The sequence below is a fragment of the Bombyx mori genome, chromosome 20, assembly GCF_030269925.1.
Source record: "Bombyx mori chromosome 20, ASM3026992v2".
NCBI classification, from domain to species: Eukaryota; Metazoa; Arthropoda; class Insecta; order Lepidoptera; family Bombycidae; genus Bombyx; species Bombyx mori.
This window is the reverse complement of record NC_085126.1, coordinates 11,212,401-11,240,016: the sequence shown is the minus strand read 5'-3', so window position 1 is coordinate 11,240,016 and position 27,616 is coordinate 11,212,401. Positions and strand designations below refer to the sequence as shown.

Below are 27,616 nucleotides of genomic sequence, written 5' to 3'. Positions count from 1 at the left end.
ATTTTGTGTAGATAGAAACTGAAGATGTATTAATAAAATCACATTTATTCTTTTAGAATAAGCTATAATAATAATTTAAAAAACACACAAAGTGATTTTCGTTTTCTTTGTATGATATCGCGAGCAAAATCGTTTTTAATATAAAAAGTTTTTTTTTTTACTTATTTTTACTCTGCTATCCGAAACCTCCATAGCAACAGAACTGAAGTCGGTAATGCCTACATAAAAATTAGGGATTACTGACCATTTCAAAAAATTGCGTAATTTTTTTAAGTTCCAAAAAGACTAAACGTATCGACATAATTTGTTCACTTTCAATTATCATCATTAAGCTCGCGTTTTAAGTAGGAATTGTCAGTGTTAATAGCGGCAGATGACAGCCATTTAAAAAAAAAGATTAACGGCTTGTTACTAACAGCCACACTTAAAAAAATCACGTGGCACTGCACTTCTATAGATAATAAATAAAGGCTTTTTGCACAAACCAGCTCATCATCGAACCCTGACATTAAATTAATGAAAACATGATTAACCAATAAATGCTCACGTTCGATCTTCCTTTGTTTACAAAAGGATTCAGTAGATATTTTAGCGATAGCATTAATTAATTACCTATGGAATGTGCCAAAAATGTATCCATTGTTTTACAAATATGTATTTGTTTTCGACGTTTAAAGGCGGAATGTTAAACAGAAGCCAAAATAATTCTCGAAACATATTATGCTATCATGCTTTTTATAATTAAGTAGACTAATGTAAATATTTGTATTTTTTATTAGGAATATTGAAATGGTCGATAATAACAATGGTAATTAATAAAAATGGCATTAGTTTTTGTGGGGCTTGTTATTTTCACTAACATAGCAACTAACAAAAGCGTTAACACATATTGATAAAACCAGTACAATGATCCGAATATTTTCTATTAAGAACTTTCTAACCAACCATTTTTATAAATTCTATAATATTTGGGTACCTTACGCCTACCTATTTCTACGAGAAGTGTTTTACTTTAGGTTGCGTTTCGGTTTGAAGGGCTGGGCAGCCGTTGTAACTATACTGAGACCTTAGAACATATATCTCAAGGTGGGTGGCGCATTTACATTGTAGATGTCTATAGGCTCCAGTAACCATTTAACACCAGGTGGGCTGTGAGCTCGTTCACCCATTTAAGCAATAAAAAAAAAGCTCGGCCGTCTAGTCCAGCCGTACCTTTTTGTATTTGAGAGATTACTGGTGGCCCCGAGGCCATTCCAGTTTTACCAGGGCAGATGGGCGAGCAAGGGCTCAGCCAGGAAGGGTGGGATTTGCTAACAGTCTAGCTGTACCATAGCGAGTGAGTTATCGATTAGATTCAAATTGAGCAGCGCCAATCGCTTTGTGGAGTCCACAAGCTCTTCTGCACATCATCATAATAAAAACATGACAATGTCACGACCCACTTGAAGTTCAATTGGCTACGACTACATCATATTTTCGGATTTTATATAAATATTGATTTTCATCACTGATTTTTTCAATAGGAACGAATTGTATAGTGTCAAGGAAACTGTCATGTGAGACATATCAACTTCCTTTGCCGTGTTCAACGAGGTCAGTTACTATTAAGCCGCACAGTCGCTTACGCGTTTGCCTACGGATAAAAGTGGCGGGAAATTGTTTAATTTTTTATAACGCTTTTGTTACGTAAATAAACACGTAATAAGCTCTCATTTCGTTATGAATGAGAGAAAAAAATGCATTTAGCGAGAATGATGATAATATGGATTAGTTAATTGTTTAAAAATGTAAATGTGAAATTCATTTTGTTATTACGGGAACTACACATAAAATTTAATTATTGACGACAAACCTTAAAGACTTTTACACGTAAAAATCATCAATAATATTTAGTGTCGGTTTAGAAGCTCTTAACAAATGAACAATTATTACTCAATAAGATCAGTGCAATTACATCAACTTAATGCCGAAACACTTATGGATACAAATGCAAAAAAAAATAATACATTTTGAATGCGGTTCGTGCGTGCATTGTGATAGTTTTGTGTAACAATATTTGTTTTTGGACCTCAATTACCTATTTGTGAATGAAAATTTATACGAAATGTATAGAATTTTATACATTTATTGCGTTTTAGTCTCGGCTTTATCTTCCAACATGGATCCGAGGAGTGAGACTGGATATCCTACGGGAATGATGTCTGTTTGTATGTTTCCACTGCTTTTTTATTATTGATACGCATCTACATCGTGTTAAAGTTAACTCAAATTTGTATGGAGCTTAGGTACTAGTGGTAGGACCTCATGTAAGTCCGTACGGGTAGGTACCACCACCCAGCCTATTTCTACCGTGAAGCACGTTTCGGCTTGAAGGGTGGGTCACCTGTTGTAACTATATTGAGACCTTAGAACTCATATCTCAAGATAGGTGGCTGCATTTACGTTTTAGATGTCTATGGGCTCCGGTAACCACTTAACACCAGGTGGACTGTGAGCTCGTCCACCCGTCTAAGCAATAAAAAAAAAATACATGAGAGAATGAAGCAGCGGGGGTCACGACCCTCAGTAATGAGCGGAGCCAAGCAAGGAGAAGGTTGTTAAGAACAGATCGATCTGTCTACCCTCTGTTTGTTCCGCTTTTAGGCGTACGTAGTTAATAGCTATACACCGAATACTTCAAACAATTTGTAGTAAATTTTGCGGTCTCAAAAGCTGTCAAAAGTGCTGACAACGTTTTTCAAAGAAATTAACTACAAGCAGTGTATTCACTCAGGCAACAAGGCGGTGTCGTGGTATCGACCCGCGCCGACTCACAAGACAATTTAGGTTCAATACGACTTGCCATCAGATACAAAGTCTCTGATGGCAAGTCGGACGCGGGTTGGTCAGTGACTGAAGGTTTTAGTTCGTTTTTAATTCACCAAATTCCGCTCGACGCGAAAAGCGCGCGACTGTATCCCCGTGCAAAAAAAAACATGTATAATCTGTACAAAAATAATATTTAAAAAAAACTTAAAAAAAAACGCTTTATAGAAATATTAAATAACTTTTTACAATAAAATCATTTTTACTTATACTATTTTTAATTAAAATTTATGTTCTATATTTTAGTTGGATTTTCTATAAAAGCGTTTTTAGTTTTTTTTAAACAATATTTATTTTTCATTTTTTGAATTTAAATTTTTTCAATTTTTTTTTTAATATTAAATTGTCATCGGTCCTTAATAAGTATGCCAAATTTTGAGTTAATCCGACGTTTTGAAGGGGGTCAAAATCATGTTCAAAGATTCCGTTACATACATTTATTTACATCAAAATACAGTTTAGCTTATAAAACTATAGCACAAATTGAGTTGCTCTTATAAAGAGAAACAACATTTAAAGCTATTGCTTCACCACTATTTTTATCTTTATTATATTTCAATATTTCAAAATGCTTTTATATTTCTTATGTTCTTTCTAATCTTTCAATATTCAAATTTTCATATACATATCTCATCTTTATAACAAATTAACTTCTTTTAAGATAATTCGTCTAGAGGTTACATACATACTAACATACATACGTCTGAAGCTAATAAAAGCGTATTCAAAAGGAGCATTATTTACCACGTCTTTCACATACGAAAAAAAAACCAGATGAAATGTTTTTTTAAAAGACAGTTTAATTCAAGGATTTTCCTTGCCAAATGTTTCGCTAAAACAAAAACAAGGCAAGAATAATGATAATGTTTGTTTACAACATTCGATCTTGAATCGTTGTTGTGTGTGAATCAGATTGTGTTCTACTTGAGTTTGATAAGTTCATTTTTCGAGCTTAGAGTCGAAATAATGCTCCTAATGCAGACACCGACCATTTATGTATCGAGGACTCTCACGAATAAGACCGATATATATCTATCTACATATACTAATGATTATTTATTATACCAATATGTAATGTCTGCATATCTACATGTTGACCAAATCCAAATTTATATTCCTTTTTTTTGGTTAAAATTCATAAATTTTATTAGAATATCCGATAAAATTGAACCACTCTATAGTTATTATTCCGGGAAGGGTTTTCTTTTTTTTCCTACCTATTCTGATAGCCTTGAAAGGCTATATCATCAGCTTCTCCTTGACGTATAGGTGAGCTCACGGGGCTCAAACCGGGTGTGTTGCTAGCACTGGCCCTAGCAAGAGCAGTGCTTCGCAGAATCTACCACCGGATCGGAAACGCGACCCACTGAGAAGATCCGGCCAGAAACTCAGTGGGCTGTGTCTGTGGGTTAATTCGCTCGTCGAGCCCGTCGCTTGCGGGTGAGCGGTGACCGGTGCTTGTGGTACCTAAAAGCACCGTTAATGGATCAGGAGGATCCGGAACAAAATTAGACTACCTTAACTTCAATAAAAAATAATAAACATTTGCCAAGCTAACTATAAAAATATGGCATTTGAATACCTTAATATTTCGACAAGCCACAATTAGATTGTTAGATGGCGCAACACATGTACCATGAAACAAGGTCGGGTACGTCAAATCAGTTTTAGTACAAATTGAAAACATTTAATTATAGCATGCCTACAGATATAATTCCTCCATAGCATCACCAATTACTCTCTGATTTTCCCATTCATTCATTCATTCATTTGTTGAATACGTACTTCATTAGAAAAATTAGTACCCGCCTGAGATTCGAACACCGGAGCATCGCTCAACACGAATGCACCGGACGTCTTATCCTTTAGGCCACGACGACTTCAAATTCAAATTTAATTTATATTATTATATTATTGTCAATAATATTTACCTGAATGACCGGGAGTGGGTTCGGTGGATGCGATTGGTGCAATCGTAATTACGAGTTGTCGGGAATACGGTTCAGTAAATCCTCGCAGCACCTCCCATGAACCATATCGAAGGGTGAAATGCTATTTGAGTTAAGCGACATTTCGCTTGATACGTGATATTTATCTTTTTTATTAAAGGTGCGTTTTATAGTTAGCGTGGTATGGGCGTGTGATGCGTAGAGAGGAAATGCATGTGACTAGGAGATGTATTGAAATGGTAGTGCAAGGTAGAGGAAGAAGAGGTCGACCGAAGAAGAAATAGATGTAGTGTGTGAATGATATAAGAGAGAGAGGAGTGAGTGTTGAGATGACGGCTCATAGAAGAGAATCGAATAGAAAAATTCGCTGTGCCGACCCCACCTAGTGGAATAAGGTGGAGACAAAGAAGAATTAGAGGTGCGTTTTATTTGGTATTATCAATAACATCAGTTCGGTGATTTTAATTGATAAAATGTAATTGCAAAAACATCGCTTAAACCAAAAACAGGTTTTCACCCCTCGATATGGTACAAATGACGTAGAATCACATACATTTTGAATTACAATTTGAACGGCCCGGCCGTCTGGTGTAGTGGTAAGTGACATGGTCACTACACAAGGGGGTCGCGGGTTCGAATCCCGCCAAGGAAAGATATTTGTATGATAAATATAAATGTCTTTTCCAGGGCTATGGATGTATATTAAATATATGTATGTGTATAATAAAAATCTTACATTTATATCCGTTATCTTGTAACAAGTTCTTTACGAACTTACCACGGGACCAGTTAACGTGGCGTGATTGTTAGTAAATATTTATTTACTATTTATTTATTTATTTATTTAGTTTGTTGCAATTTTGACCTCATTTCTTACGATGATGATAGATAGTAGTCACGTTATACGTACCATCAATCGACCACAAATACCATGTTTGTTCAGTTAACGTATCAAATCCCAGTAAAACGATTATTACGTGTAAAAGAAGAATCTAAAGTTTCCCACAATAAAACATAGTAATTGTAATACAAAGTGCATTATTTCCTCGTAATCATAACGAGTTATGTCAGCTTATGATGTAAGTGACACTTACAAATGTTCTCTGTACGGGTCGGTGATCCTGCCTATATGTGAGAACCGTAACCAGAAATACCCTTCCACAATATAATTATACTTAACGAAAAGCTTACCAACACAAAGTTATAAGTCGATCATATAAACTATTTATGAACGCATCGATTAAAAACGATATTATTTTTTACATATTGTACTAATCGATAATCACATATCGGCATTGAAATAATGATTACTGAAGCATTCTTATTCATCGATCTCTTTTAAAATTTAAACTCTCCCAGGCCATATGCCAAACGCGCCGACAAAAGAAGTCTTAGTTCTTAAAGATTATACATGTTATGGAGCGTATATTAAATTCCATACATTATGATTAATATAGTGATATATATCTGGTGGTAGGACGGGTAGGTACACCATCCTGTTTCTACCCTGAAGCAGTAATGCGTTTCGGTTTGAAGGGTGGAGTAGCCGTTGTAACTATACTTGATAGGCATACTCGGTAGGCAGCGGCTTGGCTCTGCCCCTGGCATTGCTGAAGTCCATGGGCGACGGTAACCACTCACCATCAGGTGGGCCTTATGCTCGTCTGCCTACAAGGGCAATAAAAAAAAAATAAAAAAACTTGAGACCTTAGAACTCATATCTCAAGGTGGGTGGGCGGCATTTACGTTGTAGATGTCTATGGGCTCTGGTAACCACTTAACACCAGGTGAGCTGTGAGCTCGTCTATAAAAGCCTCAATTGAATTCCTCAACATATATTTCCTCACACTAACAGAGCATTTCGTTAAAATTCCTTGGTCACGATTATTATAGTAATGCATTGCGCACGCGAAATCATTGCCTCATTTATGTTTTCTGATCTTAACTCATTACGGTCGGAGTGATTCCGTGATCTGATTACGATCAGCTTAATGAATCGTGATCATGCCGCTTCATTGGTCAGATCCGAATTATGACGAAACATCTACTGTATAATTAAAGTGTTTTCCTACTTCACATCGTGGGGATAGACGTGCCCCAGCAGACTTAAATAATGGGGAAGCTTAGATTTTAGCCAGTTTTTTTGCTTCCGCTCTTTCTTCTTCATGCTTCTGCTGTATGATGTCGTATTAGAACTATCTTATCAACAAAATAGATGTGAATAGCAGCACTGCATTAGATAGACTATTTATCGAGGAAGGATAGGCTATAACATCACGTTAAGACCAATGCAAGCGGAGCACCAATAAAGAATGTTTCAAAATCGGGGATTTTTCCCCTTTGAAAACTTCCACTGCGTACGCTGCGGAAACTGATAAAGTTTCGCTAAAATAATGTAGGAGAGAATTGCTCCCCTTTAAAAGACCTAAAAAAAGTCCGCGACAGCATAATATATCTATATGTTAAGGTTGGCTCTCTATTACGCTTTTTATGCTAACCAAATTTGTTCTAAAATAAAACATTATTTGTGAAAGTGTTTGATATTCTACGTAAATGAAGAGGCGGGTAAAATTTAGCGTTATGCCAAACTAACTGTTCCACGTGGACGAAGTCGCGGGCAAAAGCTAGTATATATCTAAAACGCATTTTATACCAACACCATAAAATATCCAATACAGCTTTTGACTCCAGGTCCCGGCTCCACGAAGCCTGCAATCATACCGAAGAGCCAGCTGAAGTACCTGTCCTTCGTGGTGCAGGGGAACGGGAGAAGCCGGCGCAAGTACTCATATTGGAACGCTAGGAATATAGCCAAGGATCCGAGAATCAATTTTAAAAGGTATAGAGCTGCTGTTAACAATTAAAGATTTATAAATTTATCGAATAGCATATAAGAGGTCCACGAAAACTGATGCTTAGATATATATATTTTTTTTCCCTACCTATGCTGATATCCTTGAGAAGCTATATCAGCTTCGCCCTAACATTTAGGTGAGCTCACGGGGCTCAAGTCGGAGTGGTGCTAAAACTGGCCCTACCAAGTGCAGTGCTTCGCAGAATCTACCACCGGATCGGAAACGCGACCCACTGAGAAGATCCGGCAAGAAACTCAGTAGGCTGTGTCTGTGGGTTAATTGGCTCGTCGAGCCCTTCGTCGCAAGTGATGGGTTCGACGAGGACGGTGACCGGTGCTTATGGTACCTAAAAGCACCGTTAGCGGATCAGGAGGATCCGTAATAACATGTGTTTAGACAATTGTTCCATACACCGTATGGAATATTTATTGAATCTTAGATCGTTCAGCTTTTTGGCAAAAAAAAATTGTGGTATCCGCAGGCAGACGAGGCTACAGTCTATCTACATAATTATAAGAGATCGGTCATGGACATCAGCAATTATAGGGGCAGATTCAAAACGCACCGACCCCCTGTCATTAAAATACAATTAGAACTGCTTATGGCTTACGGCTTAATCTCGTCTTTTTACTGTCAATATATTAAATACAATATTTCGAAATCTTCATAGATGACTAGGTGGTGCGATGACCTTCGAAGGGTGCCCAGCAAGAGATGGAGGGAAAGAGCCAAAGACCGAGCTGTGGTGGTCAGTGGTGTGGATTGGGAGAGGCCTATCTCCAGCAGTGGACGACTGTGGGCTGATGATAATGATGATGATAGACGACTAAGGTGTTATCTGTCGATATTTGAATATTGTACTAGCTACCGTCTATTTTGCCATAAAAATAATTATAAACTTTCACACAAAACGCACGGAATATCAGAAATAACTGACTATAAAAAACGCGAAATTAAACCGTAAATATGGATATGTGTTTATGATTTACGAAAACGTTATTGCGTAATTCCTGGTGGTAGGATCTCTTGTGAGTCCGCACGGGTAGGTACCACCACCCTGCCTATTTCTGCCGTGAAGCAGTAATGCGTTTCGCATTGAAGGGTGGAACAGAAAAAAAAAGCGCACAAGATATTAATTTAAAAACATTTTAAATTTCAGGAAAACTCTCCTCCTGGCCATAGGGTATCTCGACAGCCCCAGTTTCCCCATTTCAATGATGTTCGCGAACGAGTACGAAGCTCTGGGGTACAATGTCATAATTATTGACAACCAGAGGTTTTCGACTGTGCATTACCATTTGTGAGTTAATTTATAGTTTCACGATTCAGCCGTCTTAGTTTTGGCATGAGATTTGGTAGTAAATAAATTATTTAGTAAGTAAAGTATTGTAGTTGGTAAATTGAATATACGCGGCAGAAAAAGCGGGGTCATTGTACATACCTATGCAGGTATATATAATAGTATTAAGATAGTTCCATCATGGCGCTAATGCATTAGATTTAAAAAAAAACTCCTTTCCAGAGCAAGCCGCCTCATGAGACCAGTGGGTAAGCTTGTAGCCGAAGTCCTAGTCCAGCTAACTGACTACGGCCTAGACCCTTCCAGGCTAGAATTATTAGGGTTTAGTCTGGGCGCCCAAACGGTCAGCTACATAGCCAAAAACTTCCAGACCATAACAGGAAGGAACGTATCGTCTATCGTCGCTCTAGAGCCTTCCGGCCCGTGTTTTAGGACATTAGTTTCGGACGACAGACTCAACCCGTCAGACGCTGGCTTCGTGCAGGTCGTGCACACGAACATAGACGGGTACGGTATGGCCAACAGAATGGGCCACGTCGACTTCTACGTCAACGGCGGGGAGTACCAACCCTCAGACATCAACCTTTACCCTTGTACGACAACTTGCAGCCATTTCAGGGTGCTCGCGCTTTGGGTTGCCGCCTTAAAGAATCCCGGTAAATTTATAGGTATGAAGTGTGATAGTGTGCAGCAAGCGAGGGACGCTCAGTGCTATAACAACAAGCCTCTCGTCACTAATACAATGGGTTTGAGTCCTGACAAGAGTAAGCTGGGCATATTTTATTTATCGACTAGTAAGGGGTATCCTTACTTCTTGGGGGCAAAAGGACTGATAGAGGCCAATGTTTACTGGCGGACGATTACTGAAATCAATAATGGTGACGATATTTTAGTGTACACTTAAACTGTGATAAATTAATACAGAAATATAGAATTCGTCCTGGATTTATTCATACGCCCGGGGCACTCGTCACAAGTGATGCGACCGAGCCAAGTTTCAAATCCTGCAAGCAGGCACCATTTTCTCATCATTATTCCTTCACCGTTACTTATATGACGTTGAAGGAATAAATTACACGAAATTTTTATAAGTTCATGTGACTACTGGTGATAGTGGTGACTACTGGGGCTATTGTGACCCGCCCGGAAAAGTAACACTGATCGACTACTAATTAATCAACTCCAAAAATGTACCTAACTATAAAATATATTTTGACCGAATACGCGGGTAATATTATGTAATAAATTGGCAACATACCAATTGCGTTTAATCTATGTAATTAATACTCATAAACTTACTTTTGATTAAAATTTGTCATAAGCTCTATTGTGTTTTATTTGAAAATACTATAGTTGAACTAAAGAAGAAGCGTATGGAGGGCAAAAGTAAGGAGTATCATCTCAGAGAGTCCGCTGAAAGGGAGCCAATTATGTTGGCGCCACAGTAGCAAGTGGATTTTTTAAAGGGATTTAATGACCTGGTAACTAAGACTTTTAAGTCATTTCTAATTTTTATGGACTGATATGAAATGATGATTAATTGGAGACATTAATCAACTGGGATGAAATTAAATGAAAGCAAGTGGAAAAGATTTAAAAAATTATAATAGTAGTGATATAAAAAATAGAGTAGGATATTAAATTAAGAAGAAAAGATACGCTTCCTACGTAAATAGTAATAAAAATAAATAGTTGCGATTTTCAATATTGATTTTTTTTTAAATCCATGTCAAGAAAAATATTAAACTTTTCAACCCAGCTCCGTTCACTATGTTTCTATCTGTTATATTCAGTAGAGCGTTATCTCTGTTCCGCACGGAACCTCAAGGCACCGGCCTCCATACATAATACACTTAATATTTGAAACTAAAACCACTCGTACCGAACTTGATTAAAGACTTTTTTGCAAAATTAAAAATGTTAATATCAAACGTCTTTAAAACCCCTGTTGCGAGAATAGTAATAATAATAATAGCATACTTCCTAACCACAAACAAAATGTGATTTCATTACGCAATTACTTTTATAACAAGCAGCGGTTTCGGTTTATTCGTTTGAGGTTTATAAACATAAGTTTGTGGAAATATCTGCAGCGGAATTCAGTACTTAACTAAATACATGTTAAGGATTTATTTCATTATGTTTAAATCTCTAACCAATTACATTACATTACGTGGCATTTAAATCAGGCAAAATCTACCGCAAACGCGTTAGGCGGTAGGCAGCGGCTTGGCTCTGCCCCTGGCATTGCTGAAGTCCATGGGCGACGGTAACTACTCACCATCAGGTGGGCCGTATGCTCGTCTGCATACAAGGGCAAAAAAAAAGAAATTCGTTTAAAAAAAAACCTTTCTTATAAGCACTAGCAAAGGCGTGGAACCGAGGGTTACGCGTGAAGTGAACAGCAAATACCTTTGCGCTTTTTTTTTTTATTGCTTAGATGTGTGGACGAGCTCACAGCCCACCTGGTTACTGGAGCCCATAGACATCTACAGCGTAAATGCGCCACACACCTTGAGATATAAGTTCTAAGATCTCAGTATAGTTACAACGGCTGCCCCACCCTTCAAACCGAAACGCATTATTGCTTCACGGCAGAAATAGGCGGGACGGTGGTACCTACCCGTGCGGACTGACAAGAGGTCCTACCACCAATAATTACGCAAATTATAATTTTTGCGGGTTTTGATTTTTATTACACGATGTTATTCCTTCACCGTGGAAGCCAATCGTGAACATTTTGTTAAGTACGTATTTCAGTAGAAAAATTGATACCCGCCTGCGGGATTCGAACACCGGTGCATCGCTAGATACGAATGCACCGGACGTCTTATCCTTTAGGCCACGACGACGACAAAAACGCTACATGGGGTTGGAAAATGTGAAGTCAATAAATAAAATAAAATATGTAGCACATATTATTTGTATTGTGGAGTAAATAAATGTAATTATTATTATTATGTGTATTGAACACTGCCTCGCCTGAGAAGACGGCAGGACACACTCCGGCGAGGTGGGCAACAATCGGCCGGAGCGTTAGGGGCTATTGGGTGAGAAACTGGCGAACTATACGGGCATTGTCCAGTAAAGACTGCTTTTTACATTTGGGCCACCATTATTATTATTATTATAACCTATACTCTATTCCAATTACGAAGTCCCTTTTGACACTTCTTAAAACGTAACTCTTCACATTTCGCATAATTCGAAATAATATCATTTTTTGGTTCACTGTCGTAAACATCATTTAATAAATACACAATTAATCTAAATCTTTATACAATTAATTAAAACACACAATAACATAATAATATGTCTCATGGGACTTTGTAATTGGAATAGAGTATGTATAGTGAATCAATATTATTTCTTGAAATCAAGGTTTTTTATTACTCGGTCTGATTCTGAAACGATTCTTTTAGACCATATGTTCTCTTTTAGATCATATGTTCGATATGTCTCAAAAAGTAAAAGGAGTGCTACTACAAAAATGAAATTAAAAATACTACATTATGTATTATGAGTATTTACATTATTAAATTTTACCCAACACTAGTTTTTGTGTGGAACTTCTCGAATATATTAAGTATATAATCTACGGTGGAACTTGTCAGGTGACTTAATATAATGGAGACAGAGGTTTTGCACGACATTTTTGAAGTTTTGGACCAAGATTTGGACTATATCAACTGATCCGATAATATTGAGTACAAGATACTATCACCATTCATTCATCAACATTCACAGCATTCAAGTTTTTTTTATGTCGTACTGTTAACATTTAAATTTATCCTATTTTTTCGCTGTTTGTAAAATTGCTGTAACATGTCATAGTGTGTTTTAAGAGATTGCTGTACATGCCTGTAACTGGCTTACATACCAGTACTTAACTTTATACATGATAATTTTAAGCTTGAATGTTTTGTGTGTATTGCTGTTGGTGTCTAAATAAATAAATAAATAAATAAATAAACATTCAATAATACAACATCCATCTATTTCACTCAGGTAGTGTGTCCAAAAAAAGCATGTTAATTTATTGGAGTACGGCAATTGGCAAAAGAAAAACTGTAGACCTTAGAGTATACATAAGCAAGCTAATGTATACTCTAAGCTGTGGACTCTATTCGCTTGAGCTATAACATGGAATAAAAAAAACAAATGTCAAATTAATGGTTGTCAAAGTCAGTATGTAACGAGTAAATGTCAAAATGCCGCAACGGATGACGCAAGGTGCCAAGAAACAAGAAGGGGAAAAATCCTTGACGATCTTTACTTCAATCTTTCAAAATGGTATTTCATTCTCGCGGGTTTCCTTCTAAATTAATTTACGCACGCAATATTTTTTTCTGACTCTTCTTCGCAATGTATTCGCAACACAACACTATATTATAAATAAAATACATATTAAATTTTAAGTGCGCGTCTGCAGTAATAAAATATTCGATAGTGAGCTAAAATCAATTAAAACTGTGATGTTTGTGTTCCGTGTGTTATTTGAAGGTGCTTACGTAAGTATATTGCCTATTTTTTGTTGTTAAACACGTTTAAGTAACGATCAATGCCACAAAATTTTGGAAGTTTCGTATTACCATTTAACAAGACACATCTGGCTTATGCACTGTGATGGTTATATCAGCTTATTACCAAACAAAATACACAAAAAAATATCATTAAAATACGTTTAAAATCTATAAATCTACAGAACTACGTACCTAAAGAACAGGTTTTCTCTCAAGGTTACACATTATGTACACAGTTTGAATAATTAGAGAAACCCTAGTAGATTACACATTAAAGTTTAAAAAATTAACTCCATAACCAGAGACTGTCCATCATACGATGGCAAATACAAATTACACTTTATTAAATTTTAATTATTCAAATACTTTATTAATAATTAGTGAACTTAAAAAAATTTAAATTTTCACGAACTCAGATTATAATTATTAAGCTAGTAATACAATTGAAAATAAGCACGAAGCAAAATAATGATATCTGTAATAGTATATTTGAATACAAATGTAATGATAAGAGTTATCATAAATATGAATTATGTTCAATTCATGCCAAAAAAATTTAGTTTAATCTCATATTATTTATTGAGCATGAAATTGCACTAGCTCAACGTCCTTATAATTTTTCAATCACCAATTCATTATGGGCTACTCCATAACTGCTCAATTGAAGTAGTCAGTCTTTATAAGCAAAAGTCTTCATTATCTACTGGCGGTAGACTGTACTATAAGCCTGTATGGGTATATAGCACTGTCGTTGGTATGATTTATTCAGAGCAGTCATGCATTGTGGTTTAAAGGTGGAGATAACTAGGAGGGTCATGGCTTTCACATTTTAGCATCGTCAGGATCAGTAACCACTTAACACCAGTCAGGTCGTGAGGATATTCATCCAAGAATGTAATGAAGATATAAACTAATCACACACGCTAACAAAAACTACTAAAACCTAAAATCAATAGATAGTACAAACAAAAAATAACAAAGTTCTTAAGAAAACCATTGTTCCTATAATTATTATACTTTGACTAAAAACCTATCTATACTAATATTATAAAGAGGAAAGATTTGTTTGTTTCGAATAGGCTCCGAAACTACTGGACCGATTTGAAAAATTCTTTTTCCATTAGAAGTCGACATTGTCCCTGATGAACATAGGCTACTTTTTTGAATTTTTTTTAAATTTTTTTTTTGGTTTCATTTGTGTTTTAATGTTTCCGAAGCGAAGCGAGGGCGGGTCGCTAGTTAAAAATAAACATAAAAAATAAAACACTAAAAGTACTTTGTACATCAAAAGATCTCAGTGTAATGGGATTCGAAAATAAATAAACAAAATATGATTATAACAAATAGATTGGTGAATGCTATCTTAAAATTTTCTATAGCCAATATTGGATCAAATTTGTAGAGAATCAATGTTAGAAATACCTAGGTGTGTATTTTGAACAATTATTTTTTGTTGGTCTCAGTGGACATGGTTACCAGCAATACATTTAGGTAGGGCGGTAGTAGTAGTTACTTCATGCTAAATACGGTAATATACACAGTGTCGATTATTATGTTAATTATAAATGTTACAAGTTTTGGTTTTTCACACAATTCATAATGTAATATTCCTTCATCGAGGAAGTCATTTGTAAACATTGTAGGTATAGTGTGTATTTAACCGGTAAAAAGGTAAAAGGTATTTAAATGGTGTAGTTTATATAAATGCATTTACCAGGTAAAATTGGTACTTGTCTGCAGCATATACACATTGGTGACTATTCATATAAGACAATATGTAAGCTAAGTAATTTATGGCCCGATACATAGGACCCTCCATGTATTTATATTGAACAATATAATTAATAGTATAAGTATATATAGTTGTCTTGTTTTATCATGATCTAACCCTTAGTTTAATTTGATGGTATTGTGAGTCCAAACAAATCTACATCACTAGGCACTAGATTAGTATCACAAAGATTATAGTACCTGATACTACTCATTTTGCCCTCACATGAGCGGCATCATCATACCACCAAATTTATGGACTGGAGTGTATGGAATGCAGCTTAAAAAAAAATTGTTCCATCCATTTCTTGTAGGTAACAAAACGAACAAATGGCAATTAATAAGTATTAAATTTGGCCACACAGACAACTACGAAGTAACGGCGCGTCATTTTGCTTGGCAAATGTTTGCGCCAACACATCCATACACTGAACCAACACTATGTCTCCAAGCGATTGGCGCCGAACTCTCCGAGTTTCGCTAACACGATGATGTCATAGTGACATAATTGCTTGTCTCACCTTGCCAGTGATGTATTCAACTTACTTAGTCATTTTATTGTTTTGTTACGCGAATATCGACCTTAAATAAGTGAAGTTCTGCACTCGTGACGTCATAATGAGAGTGCGTTCATAGCCAGCGAAAAATACAAAATATTCTATGTTCGCTTTTATTTTTCATATTCGAAATACGTATTCAACGAATGTTCACGATTGACTTCCACGGTGAAGGAATAACATCGTGTAATAAAAATCAAAACCTCAAAATTATAATTTGCGTAATTACTGGTGGTAGGACCTCTTGAGAGCCCGCGCGGGTAGGTATCACCACCCTGCCTATTTCTGCCGTGAAGCAGTAATGCGTTTCGGTTTGAAAGGTGGGGCAGCCGTTGTAACTAGGTATACTTGAGACCTTAGAACTTATATCTCAAGGTGGGTAGCGTCCACCCATCTAAGTAATAAAAAAAAGAGTAAACAAAAACAAGTCAAGTTAATTCGGTCACGCAATCACTTCAGGGGTGCGACAGAAGCACGTTGGGATAGTCGACCTTGGTATCTGATATATAATTTTGCGAACGTATTTTCCTCAACTTCAAAGCGATTGACGTCAGTGCTTTTGTGTTACGCAGTTGGCTTGATGGTGGTAGGGTGGTATTTTGAGATCGCACAAGTTGAGTCCACCATCCTAGGTATCTTGCCATGAAACACGCTCACGCATTGGGAGATGAAGCAGCCGACAATGTAACTCGGACTTTGATCTTTGTCTTAGCCATATAGTAGGTACCTACTTAATATTCACCATCAAACTTCAAACGGCTCTGCAGCAGGAATAGACATAGCTCTGGTACTAAGCCATGCGAACTCGCAACATATAAAATCACACTATACAGTAACAAATAATGCCTTTAAATTCACTAAATCCATTACACAAAACAGCCCACTAAGTTTCTCGCCGGATCTTCTCAGTGGGTCGCGTTTCCGATCCGGTGGTAGATTCTGCGAAGCACTGCTCTTGCTAGGGCTAGTGTTAGCAACGACGTCAGGTTTGAGCTTCGTGAGCTCACCTACTAGTTAAGGCTACGCTGAAATGGTCTCTCAAGACCATCAGCTTAGGTATTAAAAAAAAAACTCAGTGCTATTATTTTGTTAAAAAAAAAGACAACAATAATAAAATGATAATTTGTTTAAACCAGATAAAAAAGACACGAGTTAAGTTATCAATCGATAAATTGATAAGTTATATTTTTTTAGTTTACAACCGATATTTCATGTATACGGTCATGTCGTCGTTGTGTTCGTGTGGGATTCCTTTGAATGCTTCAAACAACTTTACGTTGGTATAAAAACTAGAGAACTACACACACAGCGTGTATTTCTCATTGAAGTCATCAGGAATGTTGATTAACTTGAGTGATTAAAAAGAATGTGACAGTGTATTTTAATCGAGGTTGTGTCATCATATGCGAGAATGAAAACGAAGCACCCCTTTGCTCTGATAGGTATGTAAAAAATGATTCTTGCACACATTAATTATTAGCCAAAAGTTATCGGTATTAATCTATAGTAGGCGTAGGGGAATTCGTTCCAGAGTCTGATAATGCGTTGTAAAAATCCTCTCTGAACACGCACCGTCAACGAACGAACGCAGCGATTCCGGGTATATTTCGCATATCGCGAATACGCAACAGCAATACTGGTTTCTGTCTCTTTCGATCGTGTCTATAGCTAACAGCGAACGCAAGAGACAGAACACAGTTTAATTGCTCCATCAATTGTCGCACGTAATAGTTGCGAGTTCTAAATTGGAATCTTTCCTCTGACCATATAACTGCGGACGACAAGGTAAATTAATGAATTTCAATATTGAGTGTCCATTACTTTTGACCGGAAAAATAATCTGATAGTCATACTATACTATACTATACTGATAGTTTACTGGTGGTAGGACCTCTTGTGAGTCCACGCGGGTAGGTACCACCGTCCTGTCTATTTCTGCCGTGAAACAGTAATGCGTTTCGGTTTGAAGGGTGGAGGAGCCGTTGTAACTATACTGAGATCTTAGAACTTTTATCTCAAGGTGGGTGGTGCATTTACGTTGTAGATGTCCATGGGCTCCAGTAACCACTTAACAGCAGAGATCGTCCACCAATCAAAGCAATAAAAAAAAAGGTCAGCCATGGTTTATTTTACCTCTGTAGGTGGCGGTCTCCCCCCGGTGAAGGTCAAGGGGCGACCTGAGGGGGTGAGGCCGCGCGGCGCGCTACCAGCACTCTAGCGCGCTGCCGTGGAGTGAATAGAGCGACCGGTCGACGGTGTATCGCGTCCCGACCCGGCAGGCTGGTTCTGGTCCAGCGGGGTATTCCGGGACACCAGCGGCACCGTCTGGGCGGCCCGACGGGCTGCCGTACCGAGACGGCCGACGTTTCAGAGCCTTCGATTCGCCTCGAAGGCTCCGTCGGCTGGGCGTCCTTGGGGTGAGCCGCGCCGTCTGGTTGTAGTGTTGACCGCGGTAGCCCCCCTACCTCATCCGGGTTCTGACCTCGGAGGGGATCGGACGTCGGGTGTAAGAGTGCAGGGGAGTCGTTTAGTGGGTGGGCTCTAAAATCCTTGGGCCCGCGGTCTGCTCACAACACCATGCAGATCGTTGAGTCTCACATACCCCGCGCGCCCCATTTGCGCGGGGACCTCGTAGGAGGTTCGGCCCTCTACCCGAAAAAAAAAAAAAAAAAAAAAAAATGGTTTATTTTACCTACCTATTCGCTCGAAGCTAAAGGGACTTATTGCAGCTACGCCTCACGGGCTCAACCTGAGAGAAATTCCTAACACTAGCCCTAGTAAGACAGGTGCTTCGCAGAATCAAACAGTGGGTTGGAATCGCGACCTACTTAGAAAACCCGGCAAGAACTCAGTGGGCTTATCTAATGGGTTATCATTATCGCTCATCTTCGGTGTGTTTCGAGCAACTAATTCGATAACGTACTATCCGCCTCTGAAATGAGATCCATTCTTTTTTTTTTTACCCAGCTGATAGTCTAGAGAGACCATATTAGCGTCACCGGGCTAGTAGGTGAGCTCACGGGGCTCAAACCTGACGACGTTGCTAACACGAAACCTAGCAAGAGCCGTGATTCGCGAATCTACCACCGGATCGGAAACGCGACCCACTGAGAAGATCCGGCGAGAAACTCAGTGGGCTGTGTCTATAGGTTAATTTACTCGCTGAGCTCTTCGTCGCCAGCGACGGGTTCGACGAGAACGATGACCGGTGCTTGGGGTACCGAAAAGCATTGTTAGTAGATCTGGAGGATCCGAGATGACGTCTCCCCTCTAAGCTGCTTCTTAGGCGCTACATTATCTTCGGTCTTCCTGAGTTAAAGATCCAACTAAAACTACTCATACAGTATAATATCACGTTTTTTTTGTATAGCTTAGATGGGTGGACGAGCTCACAGCCCACCTGGTGTTAAGTGGTTACTGGAACCCATAGACATCTATAGCGTAAATACAAGTTACAAGTTAGTTCGGAAATAATATAATGACAGTAAAAAAAACCCCCAGTTAAAATTGAAGCAGTTTTAATTATAACGTTACTTGAGACCTTAGAACTTATATCTCAAGGGGGGTGGCGCATTTACGTTGTGGATGTCTATGGGCTCCAGTAACCACTTTACACCAGGTGGGCTGAGAGCTCGTCCAACCATCTAAGCAATAAAAAAATAAATAAAAAAACATTATCGCCTTCAAAACACTCAAAGCGCGATTTTATCTTAACTTCAGATTATTAACAACACTCTTTCGTTATATTGTCTGAAGCAATTATTGGATGAAAAACATTTATTTATACTCTTTATAACATGAATTGGAACGCTCCTTGTAATGAATAACGTAATTGCATGTTTGCATTCACTGTTATCAGCTTCTTTGTGTTCCATTTCTGGCCAACATCTCTATGTGCTTAGTGCGTGTTTTTTCACGTCCTCGATAGCGTAAAAGTTAACTCATTTTTTTTTTTTTATTGCTTAGATGGATGGACGAGCTCACAGCCCACCTGGTGTTAAGTGGTTACTGGAACCCATAGACATCTACAACGTAAATGCGCCACCCACCTCGAGATATAAGTTCTAAGGTCTCAGTATAGTTACAACGGCTACACCCCACCCTTCGAACCGAAACGCATTACTGCTTCACGGCGGAAATAGGCGGGGTGGTGGTACCTACCCGTGCGGACTCACAAGAGGTCCTACCACCAGTGATTACGCAAATTATAATTTTGCGGGTTTGGTTTTTATTACACGATGTTATTCCTTCACCGTGGAAGTCAATCGTGAACATTTGTTGAGTACGTATTTCATTAGAAAAATTGTTACCCGCCTGCGGGATTCGAACACCGGTGCATCGCTTCAACACGAATGCGCCGGACGTCTTATCCTTTAGGCCACGACGACTTTCTATTGAGTTGGAACGTTTGCCTGAGTTTGCCGCTAGGGGCGCTGCTCCAACTCCATACAAATTTGAGTTAACTTTTACGCTATCGAGAACGTTAAAAAACTCGCGCTAAGCACACTGATGCCCATAAACATTGCACACGTCTGGGGTTCAAGACTGGCCATGGTTTTTGTGAACGCACCGTGAATTTCATCAGCTGTCTCGACATATGAGTTCGAAGACTCAGATATATCATTGTGCCACTCTTCAGGCGGGAATGCATGATTATCTCCCGAGAGAAATACGAGGCTTGTGGAGAGTACTTGACGGTAGGCAGCGGGTTGCTCTGCCCATGGCATTGTTGAAGTCCATGGGCGACGGTAACCACTGACCGTTAGATGAGCCGTATGTTCGTCAGTCTACAAGGGCAATAAATAAAGAATAAAAAGAAAAAAAGTGGTATGTTTTCTGTTTTTACTGGTGAGTCTAATTGACACGACAGTCTCATGTCTCAAAGTAAATGAAAGCGATTGTTGTGCACTTTATATACTCGGTCCGTTTCTTAAAAGCTCTACATAAAAAATAAAAATAAACTAATACTCTTTCATCTCGTCTTCCTCAGGTGACATAAGATGGTTGCTAGTGGACGCCTGTAGCGGCAAAGACATGAGTCAAAGCGGCAAGCATGCGAACGACACGCTCCACGAGAACAAACGTAAGTATTATATAACCCTGCCTATTTCTGCCGTGAAGCAGTAATGCGTTTCGGTTTGAAGGGCGGGGCAGCCGTTGTAACTACACTGAGACCTCAGAACTAATATCTCGAGGTGGGTGGCACATTTACGTTGTGGATGTCTATGGGCTCCAGTAACCACTTAACACCAGGTGGGCTGTGAGCTCGTCCACCCATCAAAGCAATAAAAAAAAAGTTCTGGAATGTTCTCGAGTCTTCTCGACGATCCATCTGTGGTTACGTTATGAGTGGATACCATTAATGTGACGGCTGCCACCGAACTAGAAACATGAGGTCGAGGTCCCAATTCTATTACTTCACAACACTGGGAGAATGCAGCAGTCCATACCCTAACGAATCTCTCTCTCCCTCTTAGTCGCCGCGAAGTCCACGAAACGAGATGGATTGGTGCCACTTTATGCCACTCTTATTCCTCAGGTGGGTGGCCCAGATCCCGGCCCATCTGGTTTTAAGTGGTTAACAGAGCTAATAAGACGTTGACAATGTAAATGCCGCCACCCACCTTAGACTTTTGTGGCGTAGATTAATATCAAAAGGCAGACAAGCGAAGTCCGTCACGGCCCCCCTGGACCCCGCTTATTGGAGGTCGCAGGGTGTCCACCGCGGCCCCCCGGACTAAAATGGTTTCTATCCCGGCGTTCAACGTGTCAAGAATCATTCGAGTAAAGTTCTGCGTAGTTTCGGGCGCAAGCACCGGTCACCGTTCTCGTTGAACCCGACGCTTGCGACGAAGGGCTCGACGAGTAAATTAACCCTCAGACACAGCCCACTGAGTTACTCGCCGGATCTTCTCAGTGGGTCGCGTTTCCGATCCGGCGGTAGATTCTGCGAAGCACGGCTCTTGCTAGGGTTCGTGTTAGCAACGTCCTCAGGTTTGAGCCCTGTGAGCTCATCTACTAGTTAAGGTTCCGCTGAAATAGCCTCTCAAGGCTATCAGCTTAGGTAGGGAAAAAAACGTGGCGCAACTATGAATATAGCCGTAATGAACTAATGCGAGTGTACGGATTGCACAGCAACATGGCCGTATTTGTGTCGCAATGCAGGCGTGCATGACCCACTGCCGCCACATTCGTCTAATATTGAAACGGGAATCTGAAAATTGAATGATGTTGTTTTGTTTTTAAAGCCCTCAATCCAAGGGCGGATCCAGCTTTGTCGCCAGGAGGGGGTCACATAGTCAAATTTAGATGCGTTCGTTCCCAAACGATTGCCATTATACAAAGTTATTATATTATATTAAATTAATTAAATATTGAAGGTATGTAGTTACATAAAATCTGTATGGTGACAAAATAAATAGAATCATTATATTCAATTAGTGGTCCACCTAAGTCCTGGACCCAGCTCAGGGGGTGGTCATGACCCCCACGACCCTCCCCCTGGATCCGCCATTGCCTCAATCATTGGCCGTCTGGTGAAGTAGCTAACAGAAGGCATAGGCTACAAACGCCGCGACAAATGTCATTACATGAGATGTAGTATTTTTGCTTATTGCTTATAAGGGTGGGCGAGCACACGGTCAACCTGGTTTTAAGTGGTTACCGGAGCCCATAGACATCCATAACGTAAATGCCGCCACCCACCTTGAGATATGAGTTCTACAGTTTCGGTTTTTACAGTACAACCGCTGCCCCACCCTTCAAACCGAAACGCATTACAGCTTGACGCCAGAAATAGGCAGGGTTGTGGTACCAGTAATTACCCAAATCATAAATTTGCGGGTTTGATTTTACGATGTTATTCTCTCACTGTGGAAGACAATCGTGAACATTTGCTGAGTACGTATTTCATTAGAAAAATTGGTACCCGCCAGCGGGATTCGAACACCGGTGCATCGCTACATACGAATGCACCGAACGTCTTATCCTTTCGGCCACGACGACTCTAGTATACTAGTAAATGCGATGTTTAATACTCGAAGATGCTGCTGTCCATAGTCCTGTGAATTTATTAATCATTTATTAGATCCTTTTTTAATTGTTACGTATTCAAAAATGTTACACACAGTAGCTGATTAACGCTCGGATGTACTTACTATTCGTTATCAGTACTGTGTATAATAACTATTACCACGCAAAATTTAATTCCCTGAATCTATACATATAAATAAAATTGGAGTGTCTGTTTTGCAATATTGAAATAACCGCTTTTTGCTACATGCATATGAATATAATACTAGAGGACCCGCAGTAGTCGAAATTCGACTATAATTAATTAATTGGAATTGTAAGTTTGTACACTATTATGATTGTATTTTATTTCTCTATAATCACAAATTTCGCCAAGACTATACTATAAAAAATTAACAAAGAGAAACAATATTCAATCTATTCTCAATTTGATAACAGACGTCAAAAGCAAAAGTTTGACAATAAATAGTATGCATGCGTGTGTACGTCAAATACATGTAGTGTGTGTAATGCTTTCTTTATTGATTTAATGTATCTTTTATGTATTATTTTAAAAAAATATTAGCATTGTGCACTTCTTCTCTATATTATCTATAAGTGTGGAAAATTTCATACTCCTCCGACCGCGCAATTTTCGTAAGTTTTCACGTATTAATATATATAGATATATACGGTACATACACCAAAATAACATTTTTTACAATCTTTGTCTGTCTGTCTATCTGTTTGTTCCGGCTAATCTCTGGAACGGCTGGACGAATTTTGATATAAGGAGTAATATAGGCTACTTTTTTAGACTAGCTTCGCCCTGCGGATTCACCCGCGGAACAACAATGACCGCGGGTAACATCGCGGGAGTCAGTTATCAATAATACAATTTAATGTTTCCGAAGCGAAGCGAGGGCGGGTAGCTAGTATAAAATAAAAAAAAAGATTAAAAACAGCATACATCTTCTTTCTTCGTATATCATGCTTTTTTTTTTAATTAGCCGTATTTTTTCCTTGCAAAATCAAACACGAATATTCACAATAAAGTGTGAAGAAGATACTCAATCACAATAGTCTTTAATTTCAAATGAATCCGAGCCAATAACGTTCGTTGGGTGACTTGGCAAATATATCGTCGGATAAAATCAATATCGGGCCCCGAAAGAGATAAAAAGTCATCTTGACTGGGAAATTTGACCGAATTCTCTTGTGAAAAGAAATTGATTTGTTGAACGAGATAGTCATATGTGTTGGGCCCGCGGTTTCGTCTGATTTGCAATTGGAATTGGAAACTACATCGAGTAAAATCGATTAGTATTTTATTAAAATGTCTTACTAATATTTTTATTATAAACGTGAACGTTTGTAAGAATATTTTTTTTTATTATTGTTTAGATGGATGGACGATCTCACAGCACACATGGTGTTAAGTGGTTACTGGAGCCCATAGACATCTACAACGTAAATGCGCCATCCGTCGTGACATATAAGTTCGAAGGTCTCAAGTATAGTTACAACGGCTGCCCCACCCTTCAAACCGAAGCGCATTACTGCTTCACGGCAGAAATAGGCAGGGTGGTGGTACCTACCCGTGCGGGCACCCGTGATATGCTGGATAAAACCGTTTCTTCGACTTGAAAGGAGGACAAACGAACGTACAAACAAACAAAGACGCTTTCAAATTTATAATACTACTAGCGGTCCGCTCCGACTCCGCTCGGGTCTTTAACAAAAATTTCAACGATATTTGACGTTGTATTATTTTTTAAAATAAAAGAGCAGTTATTGCGGCATAACTATAATAGTTGTCACAACCCTTTTTGTAAGTAATAATGTTTTCTACAAAATCGTAGTACATTATTTTTTTCTATCATCAATAGTTTTCTCAGGGCACGCGATGTAAAGAATATTTTAGGTAATTTTTTTACACCTTGGGTTACATTATTGGAGTTTTAGTAATGATCCCTAATTTTTTTCAAATATGTCACTCAGGAATAGTGTAGCTTCCAAACAATGAAAGAATTTTTCAAATCGGTTCAGGAGTTTCGTTGCCTATTCAATACAAACAAACAAACAAATCTTTCCTCTTTATAATATTAGTATAGATTAAGTACAGATTCGTTCTAGAATGAATACGGAGATAGTTTTATAATGAAAATAAATCTGAAAATGACGTAATGAGTTTCAAACTTTCGCCGGTGACATCATCGAACTACGGACCAGAAGGGAACGTAGATTTCCGAACGTATACAATGTACACACATACATACATTGTAAAATTTATATCGCGATGGCAAACAGCCAAATTTTTCACCACGATTGATATCTAGGATGGCGTGCGAGTAGCCGGACGCAATTATTATTTGGCACCAAATCTTTGTATAAACATCGGGTTCGTTGGTTTAGATTTTACAATTTTCGACGTTTCCGTGGTCCCTGGACAGAGCTAGAATATCCCGAAATAAAAATCTTCTAATAGCAGAGGAGCATGCAGTTTTCACGTTCACAGTGTCAGTGACATTTGTGACTCGCCAATACCAAAGATATTAACTATGGCAGGCATCTTTGACTGCTGGTTCCTGACGCTTTTTTTTTCTTACCTACCTAAGCTGATAGCCTTGAGAGGCTATTTCAGCATAACCTTAAGTAGTAGGTGAGCTCACGGGGCTCAAACCTGACGACGTTGCTAACACGAACCCTAGCAAGGGCCGTGCTTCGCAGAATCTACCACCGGATCGGACACGCGGCCCACTGAGAAGATCCGGCGAGAAACTCAGTGGGCTGTGTCTTTGGGTTAATTTTCTCATCGAGCCCTTCGTCGCAAGCGACGGGTTCGACGAGAACGATGACCAGGTTCCTGACGCAAAGCAGGAGTGCTCTGTGTAGATTTTTTACCTTCATGGCTGATAGATGGCTTTACAACTCATCTGATAAGCGACTACCGAGCTTAGCAAGCAGTGAATACCGTCAACGCTCTTTGAAATTGAATCCATGCTCACAATAACCCCTATTAACAGTACAATGCGCCGACACTTTAGCGATTATTTCACAATACGTTTATCTCAATTGGGTAGTGACAAAAGAATTCGTTCAGTATTCCTTTTTGTACATTAGGATCGGTATAACAAAACCGTCTTAGGATATTTTCGTGCTTTTTCCCCTTACCTATGCGCTGTGTAGCCTAATGAGCTATACCAGATACGCCCATACGAGTTTATATGCTATATACGAGTCCTGATACCTGTAGTAATATAAAAAAAATACCTATACATTTATTTTGAACATAATTTTCACTGATTCGATGTCAAGGACCGATGATAATAGGATGACCAGTGTTAACTTACTAGTGGTAGGACCCTCTGGTGAGTCTGCACCAGTAGGTACCATCACCCTGCCTATTTCTGCCGTGAAGCAGTAATGCGTTTCGGTTTGAAGGGCAGGGCAGCCGTTGTAACTAAACTTAAGACCTTAGAACTTATATCTCAAGGTAGGTGACGCATTTACGTTGTGGATGTCTAAGGGCTCCAGTAACCACTTAACACCAGGTGGGCTGTGAGCTCGTCCACCCATCCAAGCAATAAAAAATATTATAATGATATTGAACACCCAGCCATATATCAAAGAAACCTGTTCATTACACGAATGATTGCCCGATGTTGATGTCCATCATCCTGGGCTCGGAAGGGGCGAGGATCAGGAGCGCTAACTACTGCCCCAGCTAGTTAATAAAATAACAGCTTACATTTTACTTTCCCTCATACCGTTTTAACGGGCGATCGTATATAATTCGCGTGATCGAGTGATATGACCCGTTGTAATGTCGATTTGGTTTGCGGTATAACTGAACGGTTACAAGCAATACGGTAATCTAGAAGAAAAAAAAAATGATAATCCAGCCGGAGTAGCTTCGTCTCGAAGGCTCCGTCAACCGGGAGTCCTTGGGGTGAGCTGCGCTGTCTGATTGAAGTGTTGACTACTGAGATTGGCTTACTGTTGTGTTTCCAGGGGAGCGGCGGCGTGGCGCGGCTGGTAGGGCGGCGGCGCTGCGCAGGGCTCCATCCGACTCTGATTGTTCCGGTGAGACAGCCTCACTGTCCGCAGACAGCGGTGACAGGATCGTCAAGCCTCAGGTAGCTCCCCCAAGGAGCGGGAAGTCTCGCAGGTGAGATATAAGTACCTTGTGATCGTCTAGTTGGTAAATTTGACCTCCTTGACTGCTGCACCAACTGCTGCTGAGATTCGCGTTCGATTCCCTATCGAAGATAATCTATACTAATATTATAAAGCTGAAGAGTGTGTTATTTTGAATGCGCTAATCTCAGGAACTACTGGTCTGATTTGAAAAATTCTTTCACTGTTAGATAACCCATTTATTGAGGAAGGCTATAGGCTATATAACATCACGATAAGACCGATACAAGTGGAGCACCAATAAAGAATGTTTCAAAATAGGGATTTAAATAGCTCCTTAACATTCTACAATTCAAAAATATTTTCACTTTCTACGTAAATGAAGTGGGGGTAAAATTTTGTGTTATGCCAAAGTAATTATTTCACGCGGACGAAGTCGTGGGCAAAAGCTAGGATTTTTTTAAAAATCTTTTTTTCTTCTGTATAAAGTACCCATAACATAGACAAAATTATGCTTTAGGGTCGTTGATCAGTGAAAATATGGTAATTCTTTATTATTATGGACAGAAATAATACACTTCAGAAAAGGTATGCAAATAATGACCCAACTCTGTCATTCAAAGTTTTTTCTTGTATCATAAATATT

The 27,616-nt window shown here is 38.9% G+C and overlaps 2 protein-coding genes across 6 annotated transcripts in view; both read left to right on the top strand.

Annotated features, from left to right (window-relative positions):
* Nucleotides 1-1,593: 1,593 nt before the first annotated feature.
* On the top strand, nucleotides 1,594-10,294 carry LOC101741295 (lipase member H-B). Its single transcript, XM_012690248.3, has 4 exons — nucleotides 1,594-2,207; nucleotides 7,506-7,653; nucleotides 8,829-8,969; nucleotides 9,192-10,294. Exons 1-4 carry the CDS (start codon nucleotides 2,105-2,107, stop codon nucleotides 9,871-9,873), a joined length of 1,074 nt encoding a protein of 357 aa, XP_012545702.1. The 5' UTR covers nucleotides 1,594-2,104; the 3' UTR covers nucleotides 9,874-10,294.
* A 2,834-nt stretch (nucleotides 10,295-13,128) lies between these two features.
* The window catches only part of LOC101741150 (oxysterol-binding protein-related protein 3), a 56,777-nt gene continuing 42,289 nt past the window's right edge, over nucleotides 13,129-27,616 (top strand). For 4 of the 5 annotated variants that reach the window (XM_038017933.2, XM_038017932.2, XM_038017931.2 and 1 more), the window contains exons 1-3: nucleotides 17,007-17,261; nucleotides 20,810-20,902; nucleotides 26,845-27,001. In XM_038017933.2, the coding sequence (XP_037873861.1) occupies nucleotides 17,231-17,261; nucleotides 20,810-20,902; nucleotides 26,845-27,001 (281 nt within the window). In that variant the 5' untranslated portion in view covers nucleotides 17,007-17,230. Of the gene's footprint in view, nucleotides 13,481-17,006; nucleotides 17,262-20,809; nucleotides 20,903-26,844; nucleotides 27,002-27,616 lie in introns of those variants that run through there. The other variant, XM_038017930.2, reaches the window with a different exon arrangement.